Source organism: Engraulis encrasicolus, chromosome 15, assembly GCF_034702125.1.
Source record: "Engraulis encrasicolus isolate BLACKSEA-1 chromosome 15, IST_EnEncr_1.0, whole genome shotgun sequence".
NCBI lineage: Eukaryota > Metazoa > Chordata > Actinopteri > Clupeiformes > Engraulidae > Engraulis > Engraulis encrasicolus.
The window spans coordinates 16757258-16770827 of record NC_085871.1 but is presented as its reverse complement, the minus strand read 5'-3'; the positions used below and the strand labels follow the sequence as shown (position 1 = coordinate 16770827).

At 44.0% G+C, this 13570-nt stretch overlaps 1 protein-coding gene across 1 annotated transcript in view; it reads left to right on the top strand.

Annotated features, from left to right (window-relative positions):
* Nucleotides 1-13570, top strand: part of syt1a (synaptotagmin Ia) — a 175293-nt gene that overhangs the window by 150390 nt on the left and 11333 nt on the right. Inside the window, exon 8 of the mRNA XM_063217154.1 lies at nucleotides 3688-3805. Coding sequence (XP_063073224.1) covers nucleotides 3688-3805 — 118 coding nt within the window. The remainder of the gene's footprint in view (nucleotides 1-3687; nucleotides 3806-13570) is intronic.

The window sequence follows — 13570 nt, the reverse complement described above, 5'->3', positions numbered from 1 at the left end:
CATTAAGGACAAAGTGCCACACCAATACGCCCACCCAGGTTTAAATTTAGGCCAGAGCCCTCCGGAGCAATGGAGCCATCTGGGGCTGACCTCCCCCTGGTAGAGCGCAGTATTTATAGTAATGCAATCCAGGGAGATATTGACCGTTGCCTGCTTCCTTTCCTTACACAAGCCAATTTAACACCTACCCACATACACTGTAGGACTGGTACTGTGCATATCCCGCAATAGGATGCCATCTGATTTTGTGAGCCTGACTATGTCTGAAAGATTTATACAGGTAAAAGCAAAGCAATGATCACACATTTCTTAAGCTCCATTTCTTTAGCCAAACAAAAGCTGTTAAGCGCATTACGCCAATTTGGGAACGATTTCAGTGTTGATAGGAATAAATTCCCATCAGTTATTTGGTGCTTCTGTGATCCACTTGAATTATACATTGCTTAAATGTCTTGTTTGTCGGCTAATTAAGCAAGTGAAAGGTGTACACAGCATAGTCATCTAGCAATTATACACACTGATGGAAATTCCAGAAACAGTTGTGTTTCAATTCTGCCTGCCAGAGGTATTCTTCTGGCAAATGTTAACAAAAAGGTTACGTTCTGGGAGGCGAGGGGGGCGAGGCAGCCGGGCAAAAGCCAAGGAATGACTCCACTACTGAAATCTATTATGACTATCTATAAGTAATTGCTAAATGCCATTTTAGTGACTTTGTCGATAGATTTAGTGACTTTTTGATGTCTCTGGCGACTAAAAAACTCATCTAGTGACTTTAACGACTTTTTGATGCATCTGGCGACTTTTTAAAACTCGCATTTTCAAAGACAAAATATTGTTTTTCAACATAATTGTATTCCCATGGTTAAGTAGGGCTGCAGATGAGCTCTGATCTCCAAACAGTAGCTAGCACTGCCCAATTGTACGGTGAACGACAGCATGTGGGCACGTTTTCTAGGGATCAGCGTGTCGTGCGTGACGCTATGACGTCATAAGTAACGTCATGACGTCATCTAGCGACTTTTCAGCAGGCCAATAGCGACTTTGGCTGATTTTTTTGGCAACAATGAAGACAATACTGTCCCACACCAGATGTTAGGCAGACACCATGCTACCCACCAACCAAATGCCAAATAAATGTTCGCCAAATGTTTCCCTAGTGTCCCACGCCTGATTTCATGCATCACACTTCATATCTTCCATCCCTAAGCCAATGGTCATTTTTTAGAGCTCCTCAGTGCTTCAAAGTCACATAGAAACTATTGAAAAGGTAATGTACCTCATGAAGGTCTAAAACCGAAATGTGTGTACCTAAATAAATAAGTTGCTCCGCCATGTCACTGCGGTCAGTGTATGGTATAGATTTCTGATGAGCGACCTACTGGGTCATTTTCAGCACTCACAAGTGGTCAACATCAGGGGAAGGTGTAATTTGTCCCTCATGCAAAAGGCCATGTAATCACAATGTGACCGGCCCCAGCCTATTAATAAAAGTGTGACTTGGAAAGCAGTGGCTGAGGAGATTCAATTTTCATGGAAAATGTCATGGCGCACAACATTTTAAACACTGGTTGCCTGGGCAACCCAAGTTGCTGCTCTGCCGTGGACTTTCTGTAAGCCCATGTGCGTAATGTGTATGCTTTTATGCAGGTCAGATCGAGGTGCAGGTGTGTGTGTGTGTGTGTGTGTGTGTGTGTGTGTGTGTGTGTGTGTGTGTGTGTGTGCCTGTTTGTGCGTCAGTGTCATTGTGTGTCAGTGAGTGTTTCCGTTACGTTTCCGCAAAAAAAGGTTAATTACAACACTGTTCCGTGTCCTACTGCCATTGCCGTCACTGACTGCCACCTGGGCTTGAGTGGGAGCAGGACAGGTTGACGTGCATGGTGGTGCCACTCGTTTCGCCTTGCCCCAGGCTTGGCAGTGTTCCGTGCTTCGTGGCCCTCCGTCATTTCACGCTCCTAGGTTCTCAGACTCCTGCCCATGCCTCCCTCCTCCACCACCCAGTTTCTCCCACCACCAGAGCCGGATTAACACACAGGCTAGAAATGGCTGCAGCCTGTTGGCCCCCACCTGCCAGGGGGGCCCTGATTGACCAAAAGTGGACCGCATCCGGCCCGCCAGAGGGTTCCATCCGGCCCGGATGTAAAAAAAAAAAGGGTTTTTTTTAGTTTTTTTCCCAATGAAATAACCGAAATGCGCAATTACGCCCCTCGGGGCAAAATCGAGACCTGCATGACATTAACCCAATGGTCCCTCTGTTATACTGTATATATGTAGTAAAGTGCACTTCACACTTCTATTATAAATGGTGAATTTGTACTGTAACAGGCATTTGATAAAGCTCTATTATAGACCTCATATATAGAGATGCCCGCTTGAGGTCCACATGGGTTGTGTGCGGCCCCCGGACCAAAATGAGTTTGACACCCCTGGTCTATGTCAATGTGCCTCGAAATTTGCCTTCCAGGGGTGGCCCACAGCAACCTGTAGCCTACGGGCCCCAGGCCATCTTATTCCGGCCCGGCCCAACACTGTTGCACTGCTGCCATTCTTGCGGTGTCACTCTCCGCTGCTGCTCACTCATCATTTTTTTTGCCTGGGACCAGACTTACCCTCGCGCGCTCTCGCCGAACGGAACGGACCTACAAATTGCCAATTTCACTCAGACCTGTCACCATCTGAGCAAGCGATTAAAAATTAGTGTGAGTGAGGCGGACTGAAGCGAACTGTGGCCGCCTGTGTGGCCCTCCACTGTGTGTGTGTACCACATCAGGAGCAACAGAGTTCCTAGCTAATCTGTCAGTGACGTTGTGGTTATTTGCTGTATTCTAATTCATTTTCACATGATTTTTGATGGAATGAACGTGATTTCAGCAGCGGTGATGGTTATTTAAAGGGACACTGTGCAGGAAATGGTCAAAAAATGTACTGCAACTATGCTGCTTATTGAAATTGGGCTGCCTATTGCCAAATTTGATCTTACATGAAAGTTTACTAAGTATTGAACAAATATTTTCTAGTATGGTCCAAGTACAGTCATTTTTGCAGCTAAAAATGGCTATTTTTGGAAATTCAAAATGGCGGAGCATGGAGAAGATCCCCCTTTTCATGTATGAAAAGTGCAATTTTTCCAGTCATAATGAATACTTAGAATTTGATGCTGGTGGTAAGTATTCATGAAAAAGGTAACATTAGTGAATGGGCAGCATGAATTCTGGCAATAAACAACTAAAAATCTCACACAGTGTCCCTTTAATTAGGATGAGAGAGGGAGAGGGAGGGTAAGGCAGATTTTGCTTTCCCACTTACTAGTACATAAAGTACAGCTGTAGACTGCCATTTATTGACACAAATGCACAGTTGTTATGGCATTGAAGAATGAAGGGTCTCTCCTTCTAGATTTACACCAAAAATTATAAAGTGCATCATTGCATTACATTTAGCTGACACTTTCATTTATTCAAAGCGACTTACATTTACTATTTTTCAGGGTATTGGTTACAGTCCCTGGAGCAATGTGGGGTTAGGTGCCTTGCTCAAGGGCACTTCAGCCATGGATGGAGATGTAGGGAGAGGTCAGGGGGGATTCGAACCGGCAACCCCTAGATTGAAAGACCAACTCTCTAACCACTAGGCCACGGCTGCCCCATGAACTAACTTCCAGTGACCTCTCTGTGTGTGTGTGCGTTTCAGCAAGAGAAGCTGGGAGACATCTGCTTCTCCCTGCGCTACGTGCCCACAGCTGGCAAGCTCACCGTGGTCGTCCTGGAGGCCAAGAACCTGAAGAAGATGGACGTGGGAGGCCTCTCAGGTAAGCAGGAAATACAGTAGAAAGTGTGTGTGTGTGTGTGTGTGTGTGTGTGTGTGTGTGTGTGTGTGTGTGTGTGTGTGTTTGTGTGTGAGTGTGCCTGTGCCTGCCTGCGTGCGTGCATCCATGTGTGTGTGTGTGCATGCCTGCGTGCGTGCGTGTGTGTCTGTGTGTGAAGAAAATGTACCTTAGAGCCTTGTAAGGTAATCAGAAGACAAAGTGTACAATATGCCTGGTTGTTTTGGCCTTTATGCCACATGCATTCCTCTCCATCTCTTGTTCATTTAATATATAACCACATAGAGAGAGAGAGAGAGAGAGAGAGAGAGAGAGAGAGAGAGAGAGAGAGAGAGAGAGAGAGAGAGAGAGAGAGAGAGAGAGAGAGAGAGAGAGAAAGAAAGAGAGAATGAACCAGACTGTTTGTTGTACAGGTTTGTTCATTTTTTTCCTCCTGGTTCGGCTGGAGGTCTCCCCTGTGACTGAGGTGTCTGTGGGGGGATGTACTGACAAAGAGAAACAGAAAGCCCTGAGGCACATAATCCTGCCATGGGTTTCTCTTACAGATGGCGATGGAGAGGGAATGATACTCTTTTATTTCATGACATTACATTACACTTAGCTGACGCTTTCTTTTATCCAAAGCGACTTACAGTTATTTAGATACAGGGTATTGGTTGGTATGACTGGTAGCAGGTATTAGTTAATTTGGGATGACGCATTTGACTTCACTTAATGGTATTGCAATACATAAACAATCTAGATTGGCAATACACACATTATTTACGCATAGTCTATCTACCTCATCCAGGGCCAGATTAACGTACAGGTTACAAAGTACATATGGCTTCAGGCTAGGGCCCCCCTCCTGTCAGGGGCTTTAGCCTAGGGGGAAGCAACCTTTAGCCTAGGGGCCCTAGGCCATTTTAATCCTGCCCTGACCCAATCGTATTACCCCATAGTAAGTGGTCACTTCTACTTTAATAAACATGATGCACTGTACCTGCCATGAAGCATGCAGATGTAGAAATACAATGCATTTGGAATTACACACCTACAGCATTTTACAGTACACCACATAATATGCAGTATCAATTTGTTATATCAGAATGCTACATATTACCAGTACACGCAAACAGCATTTGTATTCTTGTTGTGTTGGAGGCCATTGCTTTTAGCAGTGGAAAGGTTCAGATGGTAATGCAGGAAGCCGTATGCATCTTGTGCAGGTTTGGTTTATGCATGATTCATGTGTAGCTGTGACCACAACAAACGAAAAAGGAAAACAAAAAAACAAACACAGAAGCCATTCCAATCCCAGATGTATTCCTGATGGCAGTGCAAAGAACTACACAAGATGAGAAACTAAAAAGTGCACACACAAACGTGCACGCGCACGCACACGCACACACACACACACACACACACACACACACACACACACACACACACACACACACACACACACACACACACGGCATGGTGGGGTTTTGCAAAAAAAAGCAAAGCTGGGAACGAAAAAAAAAACATAAACATAAATGAATACAAATAAATAAATTCAAAACAAATCTTTCAGAGTGCCACGTCAACCATGGGAACGAGAGGCGAGCTGGCGATGGTCGTAGGCGTGGAAACCAAAGCCCTCTGGGAAATGGGATTGTGTTGTGTGCGCAGGTGGATGTGTGGGCTGTTGACTCTGGCTTTGGTCACACTAAGAGAGGGTGGTGGTTCATGAACACACAGATGCACACACAGATGCACACACGTACGCACACACACACACATACTCCAATGCATTTTACTAGCATTCAAGACTAGTTATGAGTACTTATACCCCTCTATGCACAGACCCGGATGATAAACTGTCATAAGGACTCATAAGATGCTATAATACTGTGTGCTGGTATACACACATGCACGCAGACACAAACACACACACACACACACACACACAGAGGTGGGTGATGATGTCCAGCACACCTGCTCTGCATGTTTCTCTGTGTGAAGCTGTCAGTGCTTGCAGGGCCTTCTAGGCTACACACACTTGCACACACACACACACACACACACACACACACACACACACACACACACACACACACACACACACACTTGCACACACACACACACATAGCCCACAGAGCCAGGACCACCTGCCGCGCGGTAAGTGGCGCGAGCTTTTCCTCATCTGTCAGTGCTGGCCGACACAGACGCCATTAGCATCTCAACTGAGCTGAGAGAGAGAGAGAGAGAGAGAGAGAGAGAGAGAGAGAGAGAGAGAGAGAGAGAGAGAGCTGCTTTTGTGTCCACCACTGCCTCCCCATTTCTGTCCATGCGGCTGTCTTGGTTTAGCCCATTTACTTAGCCCTGGTCAAGCGCCCTGGGCTACAAAGCATGCATTAAGAGCTCACTCTGTGTGTTTGTGTGTGTGTGTGTGTGTGTGTGTGTGTGTGTGTGTGTGTGTGTGTGTGTGTGTGTGTGTGTGTGTGTGTGTGTGTGTGTGTGTGTGTGTGTGTGTGTGTGTGTTCAAGGAAGCTGGCAAGTGGAGACAAGGAGGGATAAAGGGGTCAGTTGTTCCGGGCCCGGGCAGATGTAATTCCGTCCTCATTATATTGATTGTATTGGATGGGGGGTCCTTGTCCTGGGCCTAGCCAAAGCTGTCAGCGGCCGTGTGTGTGTGTGTGTGTGCGTGCGCGTGCGTGTGTGTGTGTGTGCTATACACACTCACCTTGTGAACTCTATACAGTGCTGTGTGGTGAGTTGGTGCATAATAATAGTAACAGGTACTATTTTCCATGACGTTTGCAATGTATTGCGTTGGTGGGTGTCACACATGATGCTCGACTATGTTGGATAATGGTTTAGAATCAACACCTGAAACGTCGGTCATGATTTATTATTCAGCTGCTTTTATTGGCCATCTGAAAGTTGTTGTTTTTTACGAGACCCTCAACCTAAGACTATCATTGTCCTTTGTGGCCCTTTGTGAAGCTCTACACGTAGGCCACCTGAATCACTCTAATGTGGACCCCCCCAAGAAGGAAGCCGACAGGGAAGGGACAAAGCAGGAGTTGATTGTCCAGGGCCCAGGGATGTGGGGTGGTGGGGGGGAGCTTTCAGAAGACTTTGTCCAGTGCCTGACCAAAGCTGTCAGCAGTCCTTCATGGTCCCCTTGAGTTCAACCTACAGCCCATCCTTTGAGATAGTCCTCCTGCTCCTGCATGAATGACAGAGAAAGATGTCAGTCCTTCATGATTAGCCCTTCATGATTAGCACGTGAAATGATTTCATTTCCTCTGAGTCTCTCAGTAAGCTCCCATGACAACTGACAGCTGAGGGGCATGTGTCCGTGCCATAAATGAGGATTCCTAGTGGACATTTCCACCTCTTCAAATCGAGAATGTATTCAGAAGAAGATTACAGTCCTACCATGTGACAAGGCTTTGAAGATTACAGTTAGGAGTTAATATGTCATGTCTCTGACAATCTCCTCCTATCAGATGGATTGTAGGATGACAGTCCTGACAGTCTCTCTAGCATCATGTGTCATTTTAACAATCAATGAAACAATAGTTAATGAATTACAAGCCCTGGCATCTCATGATAGCAACATGCTCACCCACACAGCAAACACAACTGTCCGCAAAAGAAAAATGATTGCCTGGATGAAGTTTTTTCTGTTCGCTAAAGCACATATTTCTGCATAATTCTTCACTCAGATGCTCAAATCTATCAGCCTGGCAAGCCAAACCCCAATTCAATTTGCGGTCGCTAGGGGCGTCTAGATTTCTAGGCTACAAATCTATAGCAAAATTAGCCAAACTAATAGCGCAAAGGCTGCTTTGCACTAAGTTTGCAATTTAATTTTCCAAAATGCAACAACAATCCATTCCACAATACTCGTTTTGCCTAACAGTGAACACAACTCAGTGCTTTACACACAATTTCCAAATGATGAAGACACTCCATCATAGACTCCTAACCTCATTAAGATTACATACTTTGTGAATAGAGAGTCCAAGAAGTAATCCAAGCTTTTTTAAACTTTTACTGTCTGTGTGTAGTTGCTGTAATAGAAAGGTTACTGGAGTCGCACCAAAGAAAAGAGGGGAAAATATTACTTTGTACCACAGTTTCTCTGAAATAAATATATATATTTTTTTACCTTTGTTGTCTCTCCAAAAAGGACAAAAAACAGGAAGCTAATAAAACCGTATAAAAGTACTCAGTACATTTGTTATGCTTCAGTGGACAGAGGGGTGAAATTCAGGAAGTGGAGGTCAAAAGCCAAAAATCCTTAATTGCTTCCTGTAAAAACCCTTTTACAAGATATAAGAGAGACACACAACAGCTTTTTGTATTCTCTTGTGTATCTGGAAGACTAATCCTGAAGATAATTCTAAGATGAACAAGACTTCTAAGAAGCCATTCTATGAACTGCACCAGACAATTCTAAGAAGCAGCGCTTGCCTCTCTTGACTGGCACTTCTTTGCTTTGTTAGTCACTGGAGGGAAAGTTACAGTGCAGCTTTGAAAGCACACACACTTGTCTCCTGAGAGCATTTGCATCTATCTCCTAGTCTTCCGCGTCTCCCCTGTGCCCTCTGACGAGAGACATAATAGGCTGCATGTGTAATGCCAATAATTACACCAGTCGTGACTCAGCTGGAATCTGAACAGGAAGGGCGGGGCGATGATGGTGGTGGTCGCCATAGTGATGGGGTATTGGATTATTATGGGATGTTGGGGGGGGGATGTAATTGATGGGCTGTAATTTGGTCCTCGCCTCTGTCGAAGATCCTGTTTTTCTCAGACTAATTAGCTATTGGCAAGCAAGAGATGGCTATTTCCATTAAAAAGATGTATAATTAGACAGAAGTCTAGGCCATGCCTCTGTTTCCCTAGACCTAATGGTAAGTAGATGCACAAGTAGTGCATGGCTCGGTAATGAGCAGCAATCCTCACAGTCTATCAAGAAAAGGATGAGCTACAGTTGCAGCAATTGTCTTCCATCACAATTCTTACATGCATGCTGTGTGAAATTGAGATGAGGCTAATTTATTTTTTCACTGCGGTCATTAAGTATCTGAAAGGACATAGTTCACATGGTGAAAGGACATAGTTCACATGGTAAAAATCTTGAAGGTTCTTTAATTTGACTACATATGGTGTACTACACTCATTAAGCCAGCAGAGGGTGTTAAGTCCAAGTGCCCTCTGCATCAAACTTACCTTCATATTTCTGATTAGTGGTGACATAAAGCACCACAGAAGGAGAAAATGATATGGTGATTCAAAGGAAGGACTACATAGCCCTGTATTGTTCCACCTACCAAAAACTAATAATTGTATACTACTTCAGGATTAATGAAGTATCTGTACCTCTACTCCTATTACTGAGACTGTTGTATTTGGCTGAAATAGTTGACATTATTACATTTCTATTGTTTGAATATTTAATAGTTAGTGTTAATGCTAGCTTGTAGGGTTGTTGTTTTTTGACATGTTCAGGAAAAGGAATAATAGAGAGCGAAAAACTAGGGCTGTTATATGGTACAGGAGGAGGAGGCGGAGTGGTTTACAGAGTGTAACCTACTGCAGCTGGGTGACAGACAGGAAACAATAGCTATCAATCATCCAGCAGCGTGCCACACAGACAGCGCTGCCAGTGCCCAGCGATTAGCGCCCACCTGTGCCATTGTTGTGGCAGGCGGGCGACAGAGAGGCGGAGTGTAAAATTATACCTGGAGGGAAAAGGCAGGTGCCAGCGGGATAAGGTGGGCAGCAACAGATTGTTTGTATAGCTCTATTGTGTGTATATTGTGTGTGTGTGTGTGTGTGTGTGTGTGTGTGTGTGTGTGTGTGTGTGTGTGTGTGTGTGTGTGTGTGTGTGTGTGTGTGTGTGTGTGTGTGTGTGTGTGTGTGTGTATGTGTGTGTGTGTGTGTGTGTGTGCGTGTGTGTGTGTTTGTTTGTGTGTTTGTGTTCGTGTCAGCAGGACAACGTGGGCAGCTAGCTTCGAATTTCACCTGATTGGCTCCACCTGGGGTGACGTGCCACACAGACACTATTTCCTATTCCTGCACATACATTACCTTTATCCATGTGCTATTTGCTTTATTTATAGTGATTTTACATATTGTTCTATACTTTTCTCTTTATTAAACACACTTACATCCTGAACAAACTAACTACACTGTAAAGAAAAATGCAGTGTGAATTCAGCAGCACGGTGTGTATTTGATCCCGGAGTACTCTTTAAGTGTTAACCTTGCATAATATTAAGAATTAACCTTGCAAAATATACTGTGTATATGAACCGGGGCAGATCTAGTCATTTTGGGGCTCTAGGCGAAATGGGGGCTCTCAAAAGTCATTATATAGACATCAAATTCAGTTTTTTTGTGCTACTTTAGTGTTTTGTCTCATTTATCGATTACTTTACACAAGTGACGAATTGAGATCAAGCCAAAAGTGTTGTGTGCTAACCACGAATGGTGCGACAGTTGGGGCCACAGATTTGATTGGGTCCCTATGCAGTTGCCTAGGTTTGCCTGATGGAAAGTCCACCTCTGTATGTGAACGTAGGCCTTCATACACTATATTAATAAAGTGACATTGCCTTGCCTGTTCACCCCGGGAGTCATCCATCTTAGCGTCACCTCTTCGTCTTTCCGCCTCTGTCGATGTTTCTCACTGCAGGTCACTGTTTTCTACTTTTGAACGCCCACACTCTCTTCATTGTGAGTACATACACAGGTGTGCTTAATGGAGCTCTGCTGTACGCTGTGCTACTGAAGGTCGCTGTTAGTGGGCGCCTATAATACAATCACCCTTTTTTTACTATAATTACACATGCGTGTGTTTGTGTGAGACTGTGTGTGCGTGCGTGTGTGCATGCATATGCTTATGCATGTGTGCGCCTGTGTGTTCTGTGCATTCTGGACCTACTCTAACTGTGCTTCGGGGGCAGAAGACAAAGCTTGTTAGAGTCTTTCCAGTGATTTGTGCTTGGCATAATTTGATTCATTAGCATGTTCATCCGAGCTAGATGAGGGGCTTTATCAGTCCCCCTTTCTTCACTGTGGAAATGTATCTTCCGTTCCAAGATACTGAGAGATCATTATTTTTTTCACACTACGCTGATCTTTCGAGGCAGTGTAACACATAACTCAGTTGGTTTGAGGTGCTGCAGGCAGATGGGAGCATTTAGCTGTTGTGAGTCAAAAACTGCAGTGATGGTCTACTTATCAGTTTATACTTATTTTGGCATCTACCGAGGAGAGTGCAACCTTTACCCCTTCGTTGTTGCTTTAAAATGACAGGCAAATGCTTTTAAGAGAACGGTTAGTTCCCACCTAAAATCTCCTCGTCACACTTCAAAACTAGACCTAGTTATATTGATCTCGTAATCTTGCCCGAACACATAACTCACCATGACACTCATTCAGATGGTGGACTTTGCTGTCCTAATGGATAGCAATAACTGCTGTTAGAGGACTGTCATAAACTGCTGTGATGTACTGTACGTGTGCAGTTGCACTTCACACCACATTTATTTTGTCACTGTCAAGGGTAAAACATTTTTTTTCCCACATTGCACTTTGGTGTATGATTTATTATGGCTGAAGCACACATGGAGTAGCTATAGAGTTAGAACAACTTGTTGCTACCTCACGTGTCCTCCCACACTTAGAAAAACAGACCTGCTCTGTAGTCTTCTTTTTCTTTTCATTTTCCAGAACACATGTTACTCTTTCGAATGGCTGTTTTTGTTGTCCTAATGGACAGTAATGACTGATGTGTGTGGACTGTCACATCGCCACACTAAAGGCGTCACTGATTTGCACATTGGATTTCAGGGCAATTTAGTGTTGTTGCTCCATTTATGTGTGGCAGACAGAAATGGCACTGAAATTCCATATCAGACAAGCCAAATTACATGGCTGTTAGATAAATATACAGTTAGATATAATAATGCTCCAAATGTGTTTGACGTGTGTGATGTAGTTACACTTCATCAGTCTGTGTAGCTCTCATTTCTTAGTTGCTAGGCAACTTGTCATCTTGTGTGGTTTGTATAGGCTAGCTATCGCTATAGAGATGAACAGCCGTCTGGTGGAGTTTCTCTGCTATACCACTTGATATGTATGGAACCACTTCACAGTTGACAGAAACATCTTGAAATGATCTACTTTAACAACCGTTTGTGTGTTTTGTGCAGTTGCTGTATGCTACATGACGTGTTGCACAATGCAAGCAAAAACTGAATGATGCAGGTGCACCTGCATTGTACAGTGGGGTTGCGCACATTCACAAGATGATGGTGGTTTATGATGTGGGTTTTTTATATGGCTTAGACTCTACACAAACATTTCCAACTTTCACACCTTCAGTTGAAGGGATTTCTACAACTTGCTATAGCATGCTGTACATTCATTTAATGGTTTGTGTGGTTCAGCTTTGTCAGTAGTTAACAATCGTTTCTCAACAACAATGTCTGTGATATGTCATTGTTCACATGTGCTCAGCAGTGCAGAACAGTAGCCTATTATTGCTGTTGGTCCAGATTGTGTACAACAGTGGTTGCCAATTTCCTCCCCATGGTGTACTGAGAGTGTAGATGGCTCTGTGACATTTCAGCATTTCAACATTTCAGCCAGTGCCACTATTGTATGGATTTTGTTTGTTTATTTGTTTTAAGTAGACTATCTAAGAAGCATATTCATTGCAGCATATTAACCACTAATTAATAATTAATTTATAGGTATTACATGCCATTACACCACCTGACGTCTGAGCCCAAAAATAAAATGTCTTTGGTTGAGCTATGAGCCAAATCCAAAATTCTGATGTAAATTCTCACGTTTGGCCAGTTGGGTTGCTTGAAGAGGGTCAATGGGCCAAATTGTCGCAAGTAAACGTTGCAAAGGTGAGTGTGCGGAAGCTTTCTTGTCTCCAAGGTCTAGTAGTTTGTTTGACTTGCATCCACATATAGCCACCTTCCTTGCTTTTGTAGGCTGTAGGCCTATGCAGCAGGTGGTGCTGTGATTCTGTCGAAAGTCCTCACTAAGTCCAGGGAGAAAAACAAGTGAGGGAAGAAGACAAGAATGGAGCCAACAAAGGGAAAAAAAAGCTGAAAAATCATTTTGACAAGGAGGTCAGTGGGTGCTCCTTGGGTGTTGTTTGGGGGAACTGTTAAACTGACACAAAACTGAAGTCCTGCTTTCACCCCTACTCCCCTCTCTCCCTCAAGTCACCCAATGGCCATCCTGCTGTCAGGGTTTGGGTGATTGGCATGTGCAAACGCCGCACTTTTTTTTCAGTAAGACATGGTCCCTCCCAGACATGGTCCCTCACCACAGGCAGCCGCTTGGGGCCCCCAAGCCCCTATAGGATGAATAACAATTTACCCTTTACTACAGTAGTGGCGATTTTGTTTCAAATGTTAATTTCTTTGAATTCTCACCTGACCCTAGAATTGCCTCTGATCCCTGCTATACATTTTCTGTACCAGAATGGCAATGAAGTCACAATTGAACGGAATACTTTATTACACTAATTTATCCACTAGAAAGTGTAGGCTATTACTAAAGACCCTGTGTAATGTTGTAGTAGCACTATGTAGTTATGTTTTCAATTACTATTATACTGTTCCTCTGCTGGAAAGGTGTACATTTTGAGGCAGCGTTTTTTTAAACTGGCCTCTATAATCTGCATATATTCAGGTTATAAAGACGCCTTTTTGCTGCCGCTTTAGCTATGTCTGGTTG